Below are 23,523 nucleotides of genomic sequence, written 5' to 3'. Positions count from 1 at the left end.
ATAGGGTATATAGATATTGATATTAGCATATTGTATAGGGTATTAAGATATTGGTATTAACATATTGTATAGGGTATTAAGATATTGGTATTAACATATTGTATAGGGTATTAAGATTTTGTATAGGGTATTAAGATATTGGTATTAACGTATTGTATAGGGTATTAAGATATTTTATAGAGTATTAAGATATTGGCATTAAGATATTGTATAGGTATTAAGATATTGTATAGGTATTAAGATATTGTATAGGGTATTAAAGATATTGGTATTAAGATATTGTATAGGGTATTTAGATATTGTATAGGGTATTAAAGATCTTGGTATTAAGATATTGTATAGGGTATTTAGATATTGTATAGGGTATTAAGATATTGTATAGGGTATTAAAGATATTGGTATTAAGATATTGTATAGGGTATATAGATATTGTATAGGGTATTAAGATATTGCATAACACATCACACGTGCACATGTGAATCTCTCATCTCATTGTTTAGTATGCCTCACCATGTGAATGTAATAGGGCGCCTCGATTTGCTCTTGCCTACCTGTGCATTGTATGTGGGTGGTATGTATTAATTAGTGGTGATAAGACTTCCAGCTTTACTATACACATTCTCTCATTATAGACCAGACATACTTTCAAGCTTTGAACTTGAAAGGATTAGTTTTCCTATTTTTCGTAGAAAAGACCATGTGTACTGGAGATTTTTCGCAAAGAAATTCACATTCGTTAATTGTATCATTACTCATTTTAACCAATATATATATGTAATTCTTGCAGGAATGTTGAGTTTCTTTTTTCTCTCACGGTTAAACCATCTAATGAACAACATACTCATATCCGTGCTCAAGAATATTTCACTTATACGACGGCGGCCAGCATTATGTTGGGAGGAAACCGGGCAGAGCCCCGGGTCAAACCCACGACCATCCCCATGTTGGTGGCGGACCTTCCCACTTACGGCTTGAGAGGACACCAGCATGAGCTGGACTTGAACTCACAACGACCGCATTGGGTGAGAGGCCCCTGGGTCATTACGCTGCGCTAGCGTGCTAATCAACTGAGCCACGGAGGCCCCCATGGGGTGTAATTACAGAGAAATAATTTGCATAGAGTTTTATGAAGCTTGTATCTGTAGTGACACAAACAAATCATATTTTGTGTCATTTTAATAACAATTGTATGCATAAATACCACTGAAAGAGAGAAAAATCATAAACAGAATTTTTTTTACATTTTTTCAATGGTGACTTGAGTTAGGTAACTAACACAGAAATTGTTCACTGATCTGTGCTCTGTTTTTGATGACAGGTGAAGTACCCTATGGAAAAGCTGCAGGTGAGAGAGGAAGCTATGAAGAGGCCATAGCTGCCACAGGTATGTTAATATGTTGATTGTAGCCACAGGTGAGGTGGCCAAGTGATTAGGGTGTCACTCTCATTTTGAGGCTATTGGAGGTTTCACCTACTGGTTGTGACCCTGTGTGGCTGGGCTGTGTCCAGTGATGCAATTGAAGTCCTGTCTGTCTCTTTCCTTTTCCACCTGACTCCACACCTGTGATTTTTGCCTATATGTGTTACATGTATTGGAGGTTTTACCTGGTGATTCTGACCCTGTGTGGCTGGGCTGTGTCGAGTGATGCAATTGAGGTCCTGTCTGTCTCCTTCCTTCTTCACCTGACTCCACACCTGTGATTTTCACCTGTATGTGTCACATGTATATTTACAGGCTATGGGAGGTTTCACCTGCTGATTCTGGCCCTGTGTGGCTGGGCTGTGTCCAGTGATGCAATTGAGGTCGTCTCTGTCTCCTTCCTTCTCCACCTGACTCCACACCTGTGATTTTCACCTGTATGTGTCACATGTATATTTACAGGCTATGGGAGGTTTCACCTGCTGATTCTGGCCCTGTGTGGCTGGGCTGTGTCCAGTGATGCAATTGAGGTCCTGTCTGTCTCCTTCCTTCTTCACCTTACTCCACACCTGTGATTTTCACCTGTATGTGTCACATGTATATTTACAGGCTATGGGAGGTTTCACCTGCTGATTCTGGCCCTGTGTGGCTGGGCTGTGTCGAGTGATGCAATTGAGGTGTTCTCTGTGTCTTTCCTTCTTCACCTGACTCCACACCTGTGATTTTCACCTGTATGTGTCACATGTATATTTACAGGCTATGGGAGGTTTCACCTGCTGATTCTGGCCCTGTGTGGCTGGGCTGTGTCCAGTGATGCAATTGAGGTCCTGTCTGTCTCCTTCCTTCTTCCATCGGCCACCTGTGATTTTGGCCTCAGCTCTACAGACAAAGGAAACCTCAATTCTGTTATATTTTTAGGTGAGTTACTTAAAACTCTTTTCTTTTCACCTGAAGGAAAAATCTGTCCTTACGAATATGATACTGTATTTATTTAGCATAATGTTTTTTAACTGCACTCATGTGTGTGACAATCTGCAGGACAGGAGCAGCTTATAATACACAATTTACATGTAGTCTGCTGCAGTTTTCTCCACTGTCATCGTAAAAGTGAAAAATTCTTAAGTATGACATTAAAGACGTATTAAGTTGATAAATATGTTGAAAGAAATGAATTACTTTGCACTCTTTTTTTAGCTTGCCTGTACAATGTACAGTACAACCCGACGCTAGCCAAATATCCTACAGCCATCGGGCAGGGCCTCTGTGGCTCAGTCAGTTAGCGCGCTATCGCAGCGTAATGACCCAGGAGTCTCTCATGCGGTTGCTGTGAGTTCAAGTCCAGCTCATGCTGGCTTCCTCACTGGCTGTACGTGGGAAGGCCTGTCAGCAACCTGTGGATGGTTGTGGGTTTCCCCCAGGCTCTTCCCCGGTTTCCTCCCAGCATAATGCTGGCTGACGTTGTATAAGTAAAATATTCTTAAGTATGGCTTAAAACACCAATGAAATAAATCAATAAATAAATAAATACAGCCATCGGGGCCAGGCCATATGCCTAAGGTCTGGCCATCATATTACAGACCTATACCTTGGCTCCAGAGGATGACGCAGTATATGTACCCAAAGTCTTCAACCTTTTCAACCAATATTTTAAAACATTCTGAGAGAAGTATGGGGTGTAGAGAAATAATGTACACAGTTTTATGAAGCTTGCATCTTTATTGATACAAACAAATCATTTTAGCATCATTTCCATAATAATAGGCCTGCACAGACGTACCTCCTGTGTTACAAGAGAGCTGCTATGGGGTAATGCGAGATTAGTTTTTGAGGCGTGAAACTACAAGAATACAGCTCTAACCTATTAAAGCATGCACTATGCAGGTTAACCTATGTCACGATAGTCACAAATATTTTCTAGTGAACAGAAACAAAAAGCATATCAGTCTTTGAGAGTCACAGAAATTTAGAGAGACCTCAAATGAAGTGGATGTTTTTCAGTTTAAAGATGGAATATACAACATTTGACAGAGTTCGACAAAGCTGTCTGTTGTATTTAATTAAGGTCAGGATTTTTGAATTACCTTCGGAGGGAGTAAAAAAAACGCATAATTTTTGTCCTGGACTTCCAGATAGGTTTACAAAATTAAAAGCTGTCTTAAAGTTAGAGCTTCAACTAGCTAATGTCACTTTAACTTTGATACTAGCCTTTAACCATTTTCTTTGATCCCACCTAACCACAGCTCACTCCTACAAACGCACCTCTTAAACTGGAGAGTGACCTCGAGGGAGGTAATTCAGTGCTGCCCTATTGTATGCATAAATTGCACTGGAAAAAGTGCTTTAGTGGTTAAAAAGGTTAAAGATTTACAACTAGTATACAATGTGTACAGTTAAGATACATATATGAACAGCATGATGTTTATGTGATAGAATCATATGCCGATCACAAGCCCGTGGTGGTACCGATCACAAGCCCGTGGTGGTACCGATCACAAGCCCGTGGTGGTACCGATCACAAGCTCGTGGTGGTGGTGCCGATCACAAGCCCGTGGTGGTGCTGATCACAAGCCCGTGGTGGTACTGATCACAAGCCCATGGTGGTACTGATCACAAGCCCGTGGTGATACCGATCACAAGCCTCTGGTGGTGCCGATCACAAGCCCATGGTGGTACCGATCACAAGCCCGTGGTGGTACCGATCACAAGCCCGTGGTGGTACCGATCACAAGCCCGTGGTGGTACCGATCACAAGCCCGTGGTGGTACCGATCATCCCATGGCAGGATATTCAGCTAGGATACACTTGTATTGTACAAAGTTCAGACGTACTGTAATTCTTCAACCTTATTATCGTAATGTTTGCAAAGTTTTTATGCAAACATATTCTGAAGGCATTATTTTGTGCTTATTGATAATATTCTTTTTGTAAAGACTTTAAATTGACCAATCCAACCAGTGTAGTTTTATCTCTAAAATCAAATAGAAAAATGTGCATAAATTGCACTAAAAGCTGCTCTTTCATGTGCGAAAAGTTGAGGATAATTTAATGTCATACCACAAGCACCTGCCTTCAACATTACCGCTAAAGCAATGTTTAATGTTAAAGGTGCCATGCATAAACACCTGCTTTCAACATTATAGCTGAGCAATGTTAAATGTTAAAGGTGCTATGCACAAGCACCTGCGTCCCACATTACAGCTGAAGCAATGTTAAATGTTAATGGTGCTATGTTTACGAGTACTGCAAGTATTGAGCTGAGCTTCGCTTACATGTGAAGCACAGTAACAAGAAAGGGACAGCTAAAGCAAAGTTAAGTTAAATGTTTAACGTGCTATGTTTATGAGTACTGCAAGTATTGAGCTGAGCTTCGCTTATGTGTGAAGCACAGTAACAACAGGGGCATGTTTTATCACTGATGTCCAATGTTGATATTAAATACCGTAATTTACAAAATTTGTAACTTTGACTTGGTGTATTGGAGCAGTATAAAGGTAAATGTTAGGGGTGGGAGGTACTTCAAAGAGCACTGCATGTATTGAACTTAATATTTGCATGCATGTAAAGTGCAACAACATCAGGGGGGTGTTCCATCTCTGTGTCTCTTGTCATTTAGTCATCCACTGTCATTTAGTCATCCACTCTGTGTTTCAGTTATGACAGTGGGAGGGTACTTCCAAGGCTTTGTGGCTGACAAGGCAGGCATGCAGGTGTTCCGTCCTTCTTGGCTCTCTTCACTGTCATTAAATCATCCACTCTTCTGTGTTTCAGGTATGATAGTGGGAGGGCACTTCTGGGGCTCTCTGACAGACAAGGCAGGCAGGTGTACCGTCCTTCTCGGCTCTCTTCACTGTCATTAAATCATCCACTCTTCTGTGTTTCAGGTATGATAGTGGGAGGGTACTTCTGGGGCTCTCTGGCAGACAAGGCAGGCAGGCGTACCGTCCTTCTCGGCTCTCTCACCGTCAATGGCCTAGGGGGACTCGCGTCCAGTGTAGCACAATCTTTCTGGCTATTTCTCCTCTTAAGATTCATCAGTGGTGTAGGGTAAAGACCAATCCTGTATTCCTCGAACTTTCTAACTGTAACAAAACAAACATAAATCATGAAAAGACAATTGTTTAATACTTGTGGAGAAACGGGTAAATCCCTGACGTGGACACAGTGTTTCCAGATTTCCGCGCTGTCTTTGATCATGGGACCTTGTTGAAATATGCAGTTGATAATACAGATATTTACCTTCATTTAAGACCTACCGGTTTGCATAGCACAGTTGGTAGAGCATCCACTTCAGGACCAGTAGATCCAGGATCAATCCTGGATCGAGTCACACCTAAGGGGCGGCTTACTTGCCTTCAGTAAGTCGTCTCAGTGAAGCAGCACTAGATAAAAGAGTAAAAGAGTGGTGGAAATCCGTCGTGCAACAAGGAGGCACATTACACGTACATGCACCCTAAGGATTCCTTCGTAGTCATATAACTGAAAAGTTGTTGAGTACGATGTTAAACCCCAAGCACTAACTCGGTTAAGACCATTGGCAGGTCCAAATGACACTGGCAGTAGAACGCATTGTTCTCTTCTGTGACCTTGCAGTGCCTGTGTACTTCATATATGAGCAGACATACACCGATAAATGTGACGTAATAAAGGGAAAAATTAATGAGTTCACAGTTTTGGATCGTCTTGATACAGACGAGAAGGAGTTTTACAAGTGCCCCATTGCCTTCCATCAGCATGCATATAGCATGCTACTCTCTAAAGTCACACATGGGAAAGTTTGTCAGCTAAGCTTGCTGAAGCTTCGTGACTCACAATGGCACTTGTATTTCTAACACGTATTAAAAGTCAATAGTATTAATAAGACATTCTTGTGTATGACTTGGTCTGGCAGCAACCTGCGGATGGTCATGGGTTTCCCCCGTGCTCTGCCCGGTTTCCACCCACCATAATGCTGGCCGCCGTCGTATAAGTGAAATATTCTTGGGCACGGCGTAAAACACCAATCAAATAAATAAATAAATTGTGTATGACTTTACACAGGGCGTCCAGACAGAGGTCCACAATATCTGGCGCTCTGCTTCATGATTGTGTCTAATTCTGCCCAACGCGGGGCTAGGCCCTGTATGTTCATCGTGTTGAATTATATTGCCACCTTGGATATATGAACAGTTGCAATCAAAGCAAAAGTGACATACATGTTTTGTTAACGTAGCATGGTACACGATTTGAAAGCTGATTTCACTCAGTCGCCGAGAACGTACCTTGCATCTTGCCAACATGATTGAAAAGCTTCTCTTTGCACGATTCCGTGCTATTTTCGTACTTTGTATACTTTCTTAGTTCTTGGGTGGTTTGTGTTATGCGTCGTTTTTGGAATTAGCCTTGCATTTATTGACTTGGTTGACAGCTGTTTGTTTCGATACATAGATTTACACAGTGATTGATTAAACAAATTCATTAAATCCAGTGGTTATGATGTTTCCTCTTGCACACAGTGTGTACACCTCAAGTTTTGTTTGGTATTGGACATTCTTTAAACATATGATAAACATACATGAATGTGTTTAATAAAAACAGGTTTTAAAACATACCTTATGTAACCAGTTGATGTTATTTTTATTTCAAAATGACCCCAAAAAGTTACACAGATTGTAAAAATTCATTATAACACAGCAATGAACTTTTAATATTGTTTTGTTATAATAAAAAAAAAATAGATGGTTTTCATGTTTTCCAAGATGTTAGTTTATTTATTGAGGATTAAATGATTAAAAAGTTTTGCTTTGCTCTCATTGTCAGGGTTGGAGGGAGCATACCAGTTATCTTCTCATACTTCACGGAATTCCAGCCGAAAGCCAAGAGAGGCATGATGATCAGTGTGTTAGCCACATTCTGGATGTTTGGCAACATCATCGCAGCTGGTAATGGGCTTGAACATTTATGTTACAACGTTGGGATTAAAATGGATACAGCTTTGGATACAAATTAAAATTACAAATTAAAATTCAAACTCAATACAGCTGGTAATGGGCTTGAACATTTGTGTTACTGAGCTGGGATTAAAATGGATACAGCTTTGGATACAAATTAAAATTCAAACTCAATACAGCTGGTAATGGGCTTGAACATTTGTGTTACTGAACTGGGATTAAAATGGATACAGTTTTGGATACAAATTAAAATTACAAATTAAAATTCAAACTCAATACAGCTGGTAATGGGCTTGAACATTTGTGTTACTGAGCTGGGATTAAAATGGATACAGCTTTGGATACAAATTAAAATTACAAATTAAAATTCAAACTCAATACAGCTTGTAATGGGCTTGAACATTTGTGTTACAGAGCTGGGATTAAAATGGATACAGCTTTGGATACAAATTAAAATTACAAATTAAAATTCAAACTCAATACAGCTGGTAATGGGCTTGAACATCTGTGTTACAGCGTTGGGATTAAAATGGATACAGCTTTGGATACAAATTCAAATTCAAATTCAATACAGCTGGTAATGGGCTTGAACATTTGTGTTACAGAGTTGGGATCAAAATGGATACAGCTTAAAAATTAAAATTACAAATTAAACTTCAAACTCAATACAGCTTGTAATGGGCTTGAACATTTGTGTTACAGAGTTTCGATCAAAATGGATACAGCTTAAAAATTAAAATTACAAATTAAAATTCAAACTCAATACAGCTTGTAATGGGCTTGAACATCTGTGTTACAGCGTTGGGATTAAAATGGATACAGCTTTGGATACAAATTAAAATTCAAACTCAATACAGCTTGTAATGGGGTTGAACATTTGTGTTACAGAGCTGGGATTAAAATGGATACAGCTTTGGATACAAATTAAAATTCAAATTCAATACAGCTTGTAATGGGCTTGAACATTTGTGTTACAGAGTTTCGATCAAAATGGATACAGCTTAAAAATTAAAATTACAAATTAAAATTCAAACTCAATACAGCTTGTAATGGGCTTGAACATCTGTGTTACAGCGTTGGGATTAAAATGGATACAGCTTTGGATACAAATTAAAATTCAAACTCAATACAGCTTGTAATGGGGTTGAACATTTGTGTTACAGAGCTGGGATTAAAATGGATACAGCTTTGGATACAAATTAAAATTGCAAATTAAAATTCAAACTCAATACAGCTGGTAATGGGATTGATTAAATTTGGGATTGAAGTGGATGTTACATTATTCATTTGCAGTTGATAAAGAACTTAATTAGCAACATTACAGCTCGTAATGGGCTTGAATGCCGACAACATATTTAGGGTTCTTGGTGTACATTTATTTATTTTATTTACTCAATAATATTTCACTTACAGCCAGTAGTAACTTACAGTTACAACACAGGGCTCAGAATCTCCACCTGTCTGTTGTACCCGTTCAAAGCAAGACTTTTGCCGAGCAAAGGCAGAAAACTAGTCTTAACTTTCGCTGGTGACACACAAGCATACTTGCCTACTGGTGGTCATAAAACATGCATTTATTTTGATATATAGCCAGTCAGTGTTGTGCAAACTTCTAATATATCAACAACACCGACAAATCCTGCCCGACTCCAGATATGCTGGACTCACACACAGTGCTACTGAAAAGGGGTCAGAGGTAGTTGTGGTAGTTTTTGGAAACTATGTTTTCTGTATTTAATGGGCGCGTTCCAATTTCGAAACTTGTGAAAGGTAAATCTTCTGCAATAGCAGAGTTGATTGTAACAGAATGAAATGTATGGGTGGAATCCAGGCTAATATAAAATATTTGGAATATCTAGTTTAAAAAAGATGTAGCCACCCTGTAAACCATGTTATAGATATTAAATAAACCCATTTCTTATTCATGTTGTCTTTCTTATCTGAGGGCTTGCCTGGGCCATCATTCCTCAGAAACTGGGCGTGGTCACTCCCTCATTCACATACGACAGTTGGCGTGTGTTCATAGCAGTCTGCACTATCCCCAGTCTTACATCAGCAGCTATTTTTATCCTTATGCCGGAAAGTCCAAAATTTTTGATAGAGGTGAGTAATTTTTGGTGCGCACTCTGATATAGAATTCCTGGGTTGTTTTCAAGATTGCTCGGCTTCCTGTTAACAGTAAGTCTTCCTCATTGCTTTTTTATGTACGGTAAATGACCTGAAGTTTTGCGGGAGAGCATCGGGGGGGGGGGGGGGGGTCAGGGGGTTATACGTACAGTTCCCGAGTATGATAAGCATGATTTGGTTTGATTTGATTGGTGTTTTACGCCGTACTCAAGAATATTTCACTTATGCGACAGCGGCCAGCATTATGGGAGAGCCCGGGGAAAACCCATGACCATCCGCAGGTTGCCAGCAGACCTTCCCACATACGGACGGAGAGGAAGCCAGCATGAGCTGGACTTGAACTCACAGCGCTCACATTGGTGAGAGACTCCTGGGTCATTACGCTGAGCCAGCGTGCTAACCAACTGAGCCAGGGAGGCCCCGGATAAGCACTCAGTACCTTTACACATATGGAGTGGCATGTCAACCAGCCATTAATATGCATGAAGACCTCTTCATGAACAAAGCTATAACAGAACTTAACACCTCATGAATCCTTACTTCCAAATTACCAGCAGATGGTGACTCAAACTGTGTTACAGGGCTCGAAATCTCCACATGTCTGTTATTCCTTTTAATGGGGTAATTTTTGCTGACAAAAGGCAAAAAACTCATTTTACCTCTCGCTAGTGACACACATATTTGCCTACTAGTAATCGTAAAACATGCATTTATTTTGATATATAGTCAGTCAGTGTTGTGTGAACTTCTAATATATCAACAACACAGATAAATCTTGTCCGACTCCAGATATGCCGGACTTGCATTAGGTGCTACCGAAAAGGGGTTAAAGGTAGTCTTTGTAGTTTGCGGAAACGTTGTTTTCTGTGTTTAATGGGGGCTTCCCGATTTCACAACTCGGGAAAGGTACCTCTTCTGCAATAGGAGGACAGTTCCGATTGTAACAAAACAACATGTGCGGGTAGAATGAAATACTTCATTCAGATTATGCAGGGGGTTGGTGACAGATATTTAACCATGAAGTCCATTTGTAGCTTAAATACAAATATTTGTATAATGCTGATAATGCTGGCACGTGACTTCCACGTTACCTGAACAATCGTTCGCAGTTTCGAGGCCTGGTACACTGTAGTATTTGTACTGGTATGACCATGGATTGAGACAACGTTTAGAATTTATAGGGTTGTAATATCTCTTGCTTGACTTGATACTTTCTTTGGGTAATTCATGGGTATGATTACAGACGACTAGTAGTGAGATCTGCACACCTTGTTGTCACTGCCTTGACCCCATGGGGTGCGGACTAGGGAACACAGCTGCGATGCAGGGTGATGAAACGGGCGGGGAGCTAATCACCCACCTCTGTCATCTTGCCTCTAACTCAGCCCGTGTGAAAGTAAATGACAGCAACTGATGGGCAAAGCTTTTACGTCGTTTACTGTATGTCTAGCCTTTTATGAAGTTTGCTTTCCTGTTATCACAGTTTGCGGTACCTCGTTGACAATAAACGGTTAAAGGTTAACAACGCTTTGAGCCCTTCATGTCATCTAAAATATCTGTTTGTCGAGGATCACTTGTTTTCCACTAATTAGGCATGCATATTTGCCTAAACGTTCATAAGTGGCTTGCCAAATGTTGCTGGTTTTCCCCGAGAACTCTGGTTTCCTTCACCAGTACGTCTGATCATCATTGTATAAGTGTAAAATTCTTGAGTATGGTGCTAAGCAACAATGAAATAAACAAAATACATAAATATTTACATTGAGTTCTGGGGGGGGAAAAGAGGTGTCATGTGTGCCTTCAGAATATGGTGAGACAGGTGGTGGGCAAATTAATTTTAACTAAGGTGGCCTAAAATTTTCGACTTGTACCTTTAATGACAAAAGAGCTCTAAGTCAAAAACTCCCGTACATTTACTCTTGCTTAGGAAAGGATGATGTCAATAATGAGTATATTTCTAACTGTAAAATGAGGATGAAGAACCACTGTAATTCTTCAACATTTTCGCATGTTTTCCAGGTGTTTAATCTAGCAGATTTTGAAGGCGTTATTCTGTTACGCTTTTTGTGAAGACCAGATACTGGCCAATCCAACAAATGTAGACAATGTTTAAAAAATTAAAAAGGTGCATATATAGCACTGAAAGTAACTTTTTCAAATGCAAAAAGGTTGAGGAATTACTGTACATGTACATTTACCCATCGAATACCATTCACATTATACTCCACATACTGTGACTAATAATGCCGATTAGAAAAGCGAAAGTGAAAGTGATGGAGTTCCATTGGTGATGACAAATTTACATGATTTAAATTGTATTGTTTGTTGTAAGGTTCAGTTTAATGGTAATACATTCCATATACTTATTAAGTATTTATTGTCATTGTTGTGATTTCATCATTTACAAGTATCATTGGGCCATTATTGTGATTTCATGGCTTGCGGATTTACATGTATCATTGGGCCATTATTGTGATTTCATAGCATGTGGATTTACATGTATCATTGGGCCATTATTGTGATTTCATTGCATGTGGATTTACATGTATCATTGGGCCGTTAATGTGATTTCATAGCATGTGGATTTACATGTATCATTGGGCCATTATTGTGATTTCATAGCGTGTGGATTTACATGTATCATTGGGCCATTATTGTGATTTCATTGCATGTGGATTTACATGTATCATTGGGCCATTATTGTGATTTCATAGCGTGTGGATTTACATGTATCATTGGGCCATTATTGTGATTTCATTGCATGTGGATTTACATGTATCATTGGGCCATTATTGTGATTTCATTGCATGTGGATTTACATGTATCATTGGGCCATTATTGCGATTTCATAGCATGTGGATTTACATGTATCATTGGGCCATTATTGTGATTGCATTGCATGTGGATTTACATGTATCATTGGGCCATTATTGTGATTTCATTGCATGTGGATTTACATGTATCATTGGGCCATTATTGTGATTTCATGGCTTGCGGATTTACATGTATCATTGGGCCATTATTGTGATTTCATTGCATGTGGATTTACATGTATCATTGGGCCATTATTGTGATTTCATAGCATGTGGATTTACATGTATCATTGGGCCATTATTGTGATTTCATTGCATGTGGATTTACATGTATCATTGGGCCATTATTGTGATTTCATAGCATGTGGATTTACATGTATCATTGGGCCATTATTGTGATTTCATTGCATGTGGATTTACATGTATCATTGGGCCATTAATGTGATTTCATAGCATGTGGATTTACATGTATCATTGGGCCATTATTGTGATTGCATTGCATGTGGATTTACATATATCATTGGGCCATTATTGTGATTTCATAGCATGTGGATTTACATGTATCATTGGGCCATTATTGTGATTTCATAGCGTTTGGATTTACATGTATCATTGGGCCATTATTGTGATTGCATTGCATGTGGATTTACATGTATCATTGGGCCATTATTGTGATTTCATGGCTTGCGGATTTACATGTATCATTGGGCCATTATTGTGATTTCATGGCTTGCGGATTTACATGTATCATTGGGCCATTAATGTGATTGCATTGCATATGGATTTGCAAGTATCATTGGGCCATTATTTAGTTTGGGCCATGTACTTTATCTTTTATTATTTTTATCTATATTTCCAGACTGGTAAGGAAGATATGGCGGTAGCTGTTCTCAGGAAAGTCCATCGGATAAATAAACCAAAAGAATTCAAAGTCTTCCCAGTAAGTATTTGCCATTGTACAGTTGTTGTTTGACGGACAGAATAGAGGATAGAGAAATAAAAACAAGAACTTGAAAATCACCTAATTTGTGGAAAACGTGGATTACCGTGGCCATGTTTCCTGTTGATTTTTTTATTTATTTATTTGATTGGTTTTTCACGTCGTACTCAAGAGTATTTTGCTTACACAACGATGCTCATTTTTCCTGTTCAGTACATACATGATTGAAAAGTCTACAAAAACATGAAAATCATTTTAAAAAAAAGATACTGGACAAAATAAAAATTTTAATTTTTATTTTATTTTTGGATTTTTTAAGAGCCTGTAAAACACAATTCAAAATTGGTGTTGCATTAGAACTCGAGCACTGTGTTTTATTTATTTATTTTAGAATGTACTCAAGAACCTTCAAACACTGTATTGGTATAGTAATTTACTGACATAGGTGTCAGTCATTGGCTTCTGAAATCAAAAATCTTTTCAGTATACCTTTGTGACTCTGAGTGGAGATGAGGATGAGAAATCGAAGAGGGATGATGTCCTTCCTCGAAACTTAAACTGCTGCGCAAGATACTGGATCGCAACAAAACAGGTACTGCTGTGATATTGCATATTTCTGTTATGTGTAGCTCATCGAACTGTAAAACTTTGTTTCCACTCAAACTGACAAGAAATACCCATGGCTGTTGTTTCCATGATCATGAATTAGGTTTAAAAAAATAACAATTGAACATCTATACATACATGTATATAAATATGAGTTCAAGTTTTACAGCCTTATGGTGAATCAAGGGAGGTCACCCCCATTGTCTTTTTTTTTGCATTCAGTTAGTTACTTCCCTTGGCACGCATACAGTGTATGATTTCACGTTGACTCCTGAATGAATATTCTGCTACATTGACAGGTGCCTCTGAATTTCTGTATGTCCATGTTTGCTTCATTCGGTAGTTATGTAAATTCCAACAATTAGGTGCAAATTGACTTTTTTTCCCCCATCGGAAATTAAGATTTTTTCAAAAAAAGTATTTAACATCATTTGATTTAGAATGACCTAAGTGATAAATAAAATGTTTGCACAGCTTTCTGGATTAAAAAAAAACTGATTTGATGCAGTCAGTTTCAATTTAACTAATACTTTAATATTATTGATGACTTGGTCATAAGATTCACAGCTGATGTCACAGATTGTTCTAAGAATTTTACCAAAACATATTTTCCGTCTTGTTTCCTCTGATTAATTTATATTGTTATAAAATTATATTTATAATTTAATTTAGTCAATTTAAGGTCACTCTTTGGAGGGTGATTTGGTGTTGGTTACCCCCCACCCCCACCCTCCAACACCCTTCGTTATTTCTTAAATCACATGGTAATACAATACACAGGTCTCGATTCAACCCATCACATCGTCAACCAGAGACTAACGACTGTGGTACAAGTTAAAAACTTCATATGTACTTTTAACTGTATGGCATTGAACTGTAGTCAAATAAATAAATCAATAAATTTATGACTTCAGCTTTCTGAGTACATTTTGTGTCTTTCGTTTTTCTTTCCCTGGCACTAAAATTCCTGCTAACAAAAGTGAAAATTCATTTTAGTGACTGTACGTTAATTCTTCAACGTTTTCAGTAACCTTTGCAACAAATATTTTTAAGCAGTTTTATAGAACTATGGGGTGTAGAGAAATAATCCACACAGTTTTATGAGACCTGCATCCTTATTGACACAAACAAGTCCTCTTTGGTGTCATTGTCAAAATAATTGTATGCATAAATTTCATTGAAAAAGGTGTTTCGGTGATTAAAAAGGTTGAGGATTTACAGAAACATTTTTACAGTATCATTTTTTTTTTATCATTTACAGTAACTTTTTTTACAGTATCATTTTTTATCATTTACAGTAACTTTTTTTTACAGTATCATTTTTTTTTAATCATTTACAGTAACTTTTTTTACAGTATCATTTTTTATCATTTACAGTAACCTTTTTACAGTATCATTTTTTATCATTTACAGGAAGGGTTTTTTACAGTATCATTTTTTTATCATTTACAGTAACTTTTACAGTATCTTTTTTATCATTTACAGTAACCTTTTTTTACAGTATAATTTTTTATCATTTACAATAACTTTTTATTTGTTTGCAGATGCTGACCACAACAGTCAGACTATTCAGGAAACCCATGGCAGGGAGAACCATCGTCATTCTTGTTATCAACTTCACTTTATCTTTCGGGTAATTATTTGAATTCTTCTGGAAGTTCTACATTTGCTTCCCACTTGACAGGGTAATACCACTCATCATTACATAGCTATAAACGAGGTCCAATGAAATCAGTCATATTGCACCATGTGACCTTCCCGTACTTGGAGCGATATTGAATCCTGGAGAGTCATATTATTTTCATATTGTACAGAAGCAATTAAGGGAGGTAACTTAATATGCTGCGGCATTTGGGGGCGCTGCGGTGTGTATCGTTTGCTCGCCACGTTTCTGCAAACGTTGACAGGGCTGAACTGTTGGCTGAAGAATAAATTTCGTTATTTGTCGATTTCTAATTTCAACAAAATACTATTGCGAAGGTCAAAAACGACCTAGGAATTTTTAATCACCGGACGCAGACTGCGTTACCAGATCAGAACAGGGAGATCAAAAAAATATCCTCCATTCCAAGTCAGCTAAATCTGGAAATGTAGCCCTGGCCGTTATTTGTCCGGGAGATGAAAGTCCTTGGACAGGTTGAGCTACATAATAAATAGGCCACTGTGAAGTGCTTTGTACATTATGGGGTGGTATTGTACTCAGCTATGTTGTGTTGTGTTGAAAATCCAGATTTTCAAAAAAATCCAGATTTTCAACGGAACATGGACTTGTATACCACTCCATAATGTACGAAACACTTCACAATAACCTAATAAAAATGAATCAATATCAGTTCGTAAGTTTCATAAATATACCAGTGCCTATATGTAGGTTTATTGTCACTGGCTTCAAACGACAAGGTTGCCTCCGTTTGCAGAAGTATATTGATGAACCACGTAAAATACCAGTAAAATATTTATCCTTTTGATCATATTTATCAGTGTTTATTTATTTATTTATTTATTTTTTTTGGCTTATATTTTTGCCACATAAAGTTATTGTATTGTGAAATCGATGTAGATTTGTTGCTTCTGGTTTGAAATTATATAGTTAAGGGTTATCTTCCATTATGGCGGCCACATACAGTGTGAACACATTGTATAACATTTCCTGTGACTTCAACCAGGTTCAAGCTATAGTATTTACAGTGTATGTACTATAATTCTGGGGCCTCTGTGGCCCAGTTGGTTAGCGTGCTAGCACAGCGTAATGACCCAAAGGCCTGTCACCAATGCGGTCTCTGTGAGTTGAAGTCCAGCTAATGCTGGCTCCCTTTCCGGCCGTACGTGGGAAGGTCTGCCAGCAACCTGCGGATGGTCGTGGGTTTCTGCCGAGGTCTGGCCAGTTTCCTCCTGCCATAATGCCGCTCTCGTATAAGTGAAATATTCTTGAGTACGGTGTAAAACACCAATCAAATAAATCAAATAAATACAGTAATTCTTCAACCCGTTTGCACATGTTTGCAAGGTGTTCAAGCGTATTTTGAAGGCATTGTTCTGTGTAGACTGACAAAATTATACTTTTTATGAAGACCAGAAGCTGACCAATGCACCTTTTGTAGTTTTGTCTACAAAATCCAATTATAAATGTTCATAAATTGAGGAATTAGAGTGCCACGTTAAATACCAGTGAAATAAATAAATGGATTTTATTGTCTATGACATATTTGTTATCTCCCTTTGTTCAGGTATTACGGGTTGTGGCTCTGGTTCCCAGAGATATTTTCTCGTATCGAGAAGAACGGTGGCTCGCCTTGCGACGTCGGTCTCAACACCACCGCACCCAACATCACCGTGGAAACCAACATCACCTGCCATCTCCCTGACGACTGGGTGTATTTGTCAGGATTTCTGACGGCAGCGTCAAACTTACCCGGAAATCTTCTCACCATATTTCTCATGGATAAAATTGGAAGAAAGGGCCTGTTAGGTGGGTGCCTGAGAAAACGGAAAATATGCTCTTCATGGTCCCAAATTTTAATGACGTCGTCAGTTGTTTATCTCAAGGCTTTGGGATTTCATATTTAAAAAAAAAAAGGTGTCAAATGAAAGTCTCAATATGTGAGGGTATGTCAGCCATTTTATTTGTCTGCCATCATCTGAAGAACAGCTGACGCTAATTTGAAATTGCTCTCATATAGAATCAATTTGTATACATATTAGACCAAAAAAGTAGTTCATTTACACCAATTTTGTACTTGAATTTTTTTTTTTCATTCCAGCATTGGTTTGTGGATTTTAGTTAAAATTAAGTGGAAAGAAAATCTATTTCACATGTATTTTATTTTGTATAGCATAGAAAAGCATGTTGTATGTTTTGACCTGGACTATAGTTGTCTCTGTTGGATGTGTCTGTGCATGTTGTAAGTTTCAGCCTCGAATATGGTTGTCTTGGGTGGCGCGTCTAACTGTGCATGTTGTATGTTTCAGGCTCCAGTATGATTGTCTTGGGTGGCGTGTCTAACTGTGCATGTTGTATGTTTCAGCCTCCAGTATGGTTGTCTTAGGTGGATCCATCTAACTGTGCATATTGTAAGCTTCAGCCTCCAGTATGGTTGTCTTGGGTGGCGTGTCTAGCTGTGCATGTTGTATGTTTCAGCCTCCAGTATGGTTGTCTTAGGTGGATCCATCTAACTGTGCATGTTGTATGTTTCAGCCTCCAGTATGGTTGTCTTTGGTGGCACTTTTAATCATGAATGTTGTATGTTTCAGCATCCAGTATGGTTGTCTCAGGTGGATGTGTCTAACTGTGCATGTTGTAAGTTTCAGCCTCCAGTATGGTTGTCTTGGGTGGCGTGTCTAACTCTGCATACTGTAAGTTTCAGCCTCCAGAAGGGTTGTCTTGGGTGGCGCATCTAACTGTGCATGTTGTATTTTTCAGCCTCCAGTATGGTTGTCTTGGGTGGCACGTCTAACTGTGCATGTTGTATGTTTCAACCTTCAGTATGGTTGTCTTGGGTGGCGCGTCTAACTGTGCATGTTGTATGTTTCAGCCTCCAGTATGGTTGTCTCAGGTGGATCTATCTAACTGTGCATGTTGTATGTTTCAGCCTCCAGTATGGTTGTCTTGGGTGGCGCGTCTAACTGTGCATGTTGTATTTTTCAGCCTCCAGTATGGTTGTCTTGGGTGGCGCGTCTAACTATGCATGTTGTATGTTTCAGCCTCCAGTATGGTTGTCTTGGGTGGTGCATCTAACTGTGCATGTTGTACTTTTCAGGCTCCAGTATGGTTGTCTTGGGTGGCGCGTCTAACTGTGCATGTTGCATGTTTCAGCCTCCAGTATGGTTGTCTTGGGTGGCGCATCTAACTGTGCATGTTGTATTTTTCAGCCTCCAGTATGGTTGTCTTGGGTGGCGCGTCTGACTGTGAATGTTGTATGTTTCAGCCTCCAGTATGGTTGTCTTGGGTGGCGCGTCTAACTGTGCATGTTGTATTTTTCAGCCTCCAGTATGGTTGTCTTGGGTGGCGCGTCTAACTATGCATGTTGTATGTTTCAGCCTCCAGTATGGTTGTCTTGGGTGGCGCATCTAACTGTGCATGTTGTACTTTTCAGGCTCCAGTATGGTTGTCTTGGGTGGCGCGTCTAACTGTGCATGTTGCATGTTTCAGCCTCCAGTATGGTTGTCTTGGGTGGCGCATCTAACTGTGCATGTTGTATTTTTCAGCCTCCAGTATGGTTGTCTTGGGTGGCGCGTCTGACTGTGAATGTTGTATGTTTCAGCCTCCAGTATGGTTGTCTTGGGTGGCACTTTTAATCATGAATGTTGTATGTTTCAGCCTCCAGTACGGTTGCCTCGGGCGGATGTGTCTAACTGTGCATGCTGTGTGTTTCAGCCTCCATTATTGTCATCTTGGGTGGTGCGTCTGACTGTGAATGTTGTATGTTTCAGCCTCCAGTATGGTTGTCTTGGGTGGATCCATCTAACTATGCATGTTGTATGTTTCAGCCTCCAGTATGGTTGTCTTGGGTGGCACTTTTAATCATGAATGTTGTATGTTTCAGCATCCAGTATGGTTGTCTCAGGTGGATGCGTCTAACTGTGCATGTTGTATGTTTCAGTCTCCAGTATGGTTGTCTCAGGTGGATCTATCTAACTGTGCATGTTGTATTTTTCAGCCTCCAGTATGGTTGTCTTGGGTGGCGCATCTAACTGTGCATGTTGTATGTTTCAACCTTCAGTATGGTTGTCTTGGGTGGCGCATCTAACTGTGCTTGTTGTATGTTTCAGCCTCCAGTATGGTTGTCTTGGGTGGCGCGTCTAACTGTGCATGTTGTATTTTTCAGCCTCCAGTATGGTTGTCTTGGGTGGCGCGTCTAACTGTGCATGTTGTATGTTTCAGCATCCAGTATGGTTGTCTCAGGTGGATCTATCTAACTGTGCATGTTGTATTTTTCAGGCTCCAGTATGGTTGTCTTGGGTGGCGCGTCTAACTGTGCATGTTGTATGTTTCAGCATCCAGTATGGTTGTCTCAGGTGGATCTATCTAACTGTGCATGTTGTATTTTTCAGCCTCCAGTATGGTTGTCTTGGGTGGCACGTCTAACTGTGCATGTTGTATGTTTCAACCTTCAGTATGGTTGTCTTGGGTGGCGCATCTAACTGTGCATGTTGTATGTTTCAGCCTCCAGTATGGTTGTCTTGGGTGGCGCGTCTAACTGTGCATGTTGTATTTTTCAGCCTCCAGTATGGTTGTCTTGGGTGGCGCGTCTAACTGTGCATGTTGTATGTTTCAGGCTCCAGTATGGTTGTCTTGGGTGGCGCATCTAACTGTGCATGTTGTATGTTTCAGCCTCCAGTATGGTTGTCTTGGGTGGCGCGTCTAACTGTGCATGTTGTATTTTTCAGCCTCCAGTATGGTTGTCTTGGGTGGCGCGTCTAACTGTGCATGTTGTATTTTTCAGCATCCAGTATGGTTGTCTTGGGTGGCAAGTCTAACTGTACATGTTGTATGTTTCAGCCTCCAGTATGGTTGTCTTGGGTGGCGCGTCTAACTGTGCATGTTGTATGTTTCAGCCTCAGGTTTGGTTGTCTTGGGTGGCGGGTGTAACTATGCATGTTGTATGTTTCAGCCTCCAGTATGGTTGTCTTGGGTGGCGCGTCTAACTGTGAATGTTGTATTTTTCAGCCTCCAGTATGGTTGTCTCAGGCGGATGTGTCTTCTTCATCCTGTTTGTCCACAACAAAACACAGAACTTGTTGGTGGCTTGTCTCTTTGGTGCGGTCAGCACTGTAGGCTGGAACTCACTGGACGTTTTGGGGGCGGAGCTATTCCCCACTGCTGTCAGGTAACCTTTCAATCAATTGAGCTATATAACTGATGACATGCTGGCAATTCTTGTCAATAGTATTAGGTTATTGTGAAGTGTTGTGTACATTGTGGATTGGTATTGTACGAGTCCACGTTGTGTTGAAAATCCGTATTGGACGAGACACCGCAGGCACCGAGTCCAATGTGGAGTTCCAACACAACCTGGGCAAGTACATTACCACTCCATAATGTACAAAACACTTCACAATGACCTTTTTTATTATATAGCCGAATCTGTTCAAGGACTTAAATTTTGTGCAAAAATAACAATCAAAGACACACATATAGATTCAGCCAGCTAAATTTTTTTTTAAATTACAAAAATTCAGGACTTAGTATTACAAATGACCTAAAATTTCTAAGCTAAATGTTCAAGGTGGTATCTCAATAAGTATTGCAAATGACCTAAAATTTCTAAGATAAATGTTCAAGGTGGTATCTCAATAAGTAATGCAAATGACCTAAAATTTCTAAGATAAATGTTCAAGGTGGTATCTCAATAAGTACTGCAAATGACCTAAAATTTCTAAGATAAATGTTCAAGGTGGTATCTCAATAAGTAATGCAAATGACCTAAAATTTCATCCATGACAAACTTGCTCATTTTTCCTGATTTTCTGAGAGTCCTTATATAAACGTGCTTTAAGGTTGGATTGGATGATAAGATGATATCCTAATGGACAAATATAGGTCTCAGCACCTAAACTGATATTTTATTACATTTATTTATGCATTTTTATTACATTATAAAAATGCATTTTTCTGTGCAAAATTTTAGGTCATTTAGGGTACTGACTGCATGTATTGAGCTGGGGTTGTTCCATTGTTGATGCTGTGTGTAAAGGACCAAATTGTTGACTTCAGTTTTGGATTCATATGTATCCTACAGGAGAGCTTTGTGGTAGTCAAGTTACCAAATCTAAGTGGGGCCTCCTTGGCTCATTTGGTTAGCGCGTTATCGGAGCGTAATGAAACGAGAGCCTCTCACCAGTGCAGTCGCTGTAAGTTCAAGTCCAGCTCATGCCGGCTTCTTCTCGGGCCGTAAGTGGGAAAGTCTGCCAGCAACCTGCGGATGGTCGTGGGTTTCCCTGGGCTGTGCCCGGTTTCCTCCCACCATAATGCTGGCTGCCATCATATAAGTGAAATATTCTTGAGTAGGGCATGAAACATCAGTAAAGTAATTACATAAACCAAATCTATGTTGTACTGAAGTAAGCAATTCATCAGTGTGGCCTACACCATGAGTCGGATGAACAAGCCTAAATGTGAGGTGTTTTACATGTATGAACTGATTGAGGAAATAACATCTTTCCTGTTGAATTGGTTTCAGGTCAACTGCATTTGGTTTACAGTCAGTGTTTGGTAGGACAGGGGCTATCCTAGGTAACCAGGTGTTTGGCCTGTTGGTTGATGTCCACTGTGCAGTGCCATTGTTGCTTGTGGCATCGATGTTGACATTTGGTGGCCTGGCTTCCATCAAACTACCAAACACCACCAAAGCTGACATCCACTGAGTTGTGACCTGAGTTAGAACAACTTAGAAGTGGATTTTCACTTCAATTGTAACAACCAAGCACCACAAAAACTGATATCCACTGAGTTGTGATCTGAGATGGAACAACTTAGAAGTGGATTTTCACTTCAATTGTAACAACCAAGCACCACAAAAACTGATATCCACTGAGTTGTGATCTGCATTGGAACAACTTGGAAGTGGACTTTCACTTCAATTGTAACAACCAAGCACCACAAAAACTGATATCCACTGAGTTGTGATCTGAGTTGAAACAGCTTACAAGTGGACTTTCACTTCCAGTATGACTACTAAACACTACCAAAGCTGACAGCCACTGAGTTGTGATCTGAGTTAGAACAACTTACAGTCTGGCAGTCATCAAACAACATTTTACCAAACATCACTAAAGTTCATACCCTTTGAGCTGTGGTGTGGGTTTTGATCAACTTAGATATGAACACTGGCTTCCATCAGATTTCCAAACGTGACCAATTGAGTTGTGATGTGATGCAGAACAACTGAGAAATGGACTCCAGCTTCCGGCAAACTACAGTGTACCAAATACCAAGACATAAAAGCAGACATTCACTGAGTTGTAATGTGGGTTAGAAGTACTTGTTGCTCAATGCTGATTACAACAACGACAACAACAACACATCGCTATCCAGCCTGAATTTCTTCCTGGATGAATGTCAACATGAGACTGGAAAGAACCACAAATGAGGTTATGTCCACAAATTTAGTGCTCATGTCATGGACATTTTGGATGTTGAACAGAGGTGGTTGTAGTTTTATGCTTCTGGATTCAGCCCTTACAGAAGTGGCTGGGCTAGGGGCAGATCTGAGATCTGTTTTATTCTTTGTGGTTTGGCTTTCAGAAATGAAGATCTGTACTCTTCCATTTACCAAGCAGAACCTAGAAAACTGAACTGTGTGTAATTTGATAACATATATTAATAACTTCTTAATATTGTGACCATTTGCGAATTATCACTGCTTGTCGCTGCTTGGATTTTCCTCTAAGCCGTTATCTTTTTATTATATTATTTTCCAGTGCGCTTTTTCCAACAGGTCCAAGCTGTATAGACTACAAAAAGTGTCCTTTGACAGTATCTTTGACTTTATATCACAGTTATGTGTGAATAGTAAAGACCACAACTCTCAGTTAGCAGAAATGGACCTGGGTCATAGACAGCAAGCTAAACTTTAATTTGCTAAGCGCCATTTTCGCTTTTATTTGTCTGCATGCGGCATCCTCCCACTGATAAACTTGTGGCACGTTTGAAGTAAAACCAAGCTGATAACATCACTTATACGTCAATTG

The 23,523-nt window shown here is 39.4% G+C and overlaps 2 protein-coding genes across 2 annotated transcripts in view; both read left to right on the top strand.

Moving 5' to 3' along the window:
• The window catches only part of LOC135462488 (synaptic vesicle glycoprotein 2A-like), a 17,042-nt gene extending 15,667 nt beyond the window's left edge, over positions 1 to 1,375 (top strand). Inside the window, exon 9 of the mRNA XM_064739713.1 lies at positions 1,319 to 1,375. Within this exon, the coding sequence (XP_064595783.1) occupies positions 1,319 to 1,375 (57 nt within the window). The remainder of the gene's footprint in view (positions 1 to 1,318) is intronic.
• Positions 1,376 to 1,394: 19 nt separating this feature from the next.
• LOC135462487 (synaptic vesicle glycoprotein 2C-like) lies at positions 1,395 to 22,277 on the top strand. The gene is made up of 11 exons (XM_064739712.1): positions 1,395 to 1,413; positions 2,177 to 2,338; positions 5,302 to 5,464; positions 7,217 to 7,338; positions 9,293 to 9,450; positions 13,147 to 13,227; positions 13,712 to 13,819; positions 15,378 to 15,466; positions 17,061 to 17,302; positions 20,501 to 20,660; positions 22,014 to 22,277. Exons 1-11 carry the CDS (start codon positions 1,395 to 1,397, stop codon positions 22,195 to 22,197), a joined length of 1,488 nt encoding a protein of 495 aa, XP_064595782.1. The 3' UTR covers positions 22,198 to 22,277.
• Positions 22,278 to 23,523: the final 1,246 nt, after the last annotated feature.

The sequence above is a fragment of the Liolophura sinensis genome, chromosome 2, assembly GCF_032854445.1.
Source record: "Liolophura sinensis isolate JHLJ2023 chromosome 2, CUHK_Ljap_v2, whole genome shotgun sequence".
Taxonomy (NCBI): domain Eukaryota; kingdom Metazoa; phylum Mollusca; class Polyplacophora; order Chitonida; family Chitonidae; genus Liolophura; species Liolophura sinensis.
This window is presented reverse-complemented; position numbering and strand designations above follow the sequence as displayed.

Excerpts from the sequence above, each read along its gene's own strand:
- LOC135462487 (XM_064739712.1), top strand. Across the intron at positions 7,339-9,292 it reads TGGCAACATCATCGCAGCTG|GGCTTGCCTGGGCCATCATT; the intron begins GTAATGGGCTTG and ends TTCTTATCTGAG. Across the intron at positions 13,820-15,377 it reads ACTGGATCGCAACAAAACAG|ATGCTGACCACAACAGTCAG; the intron begins GTACTGCTGTGA and ends ATTTGTTTGCAG.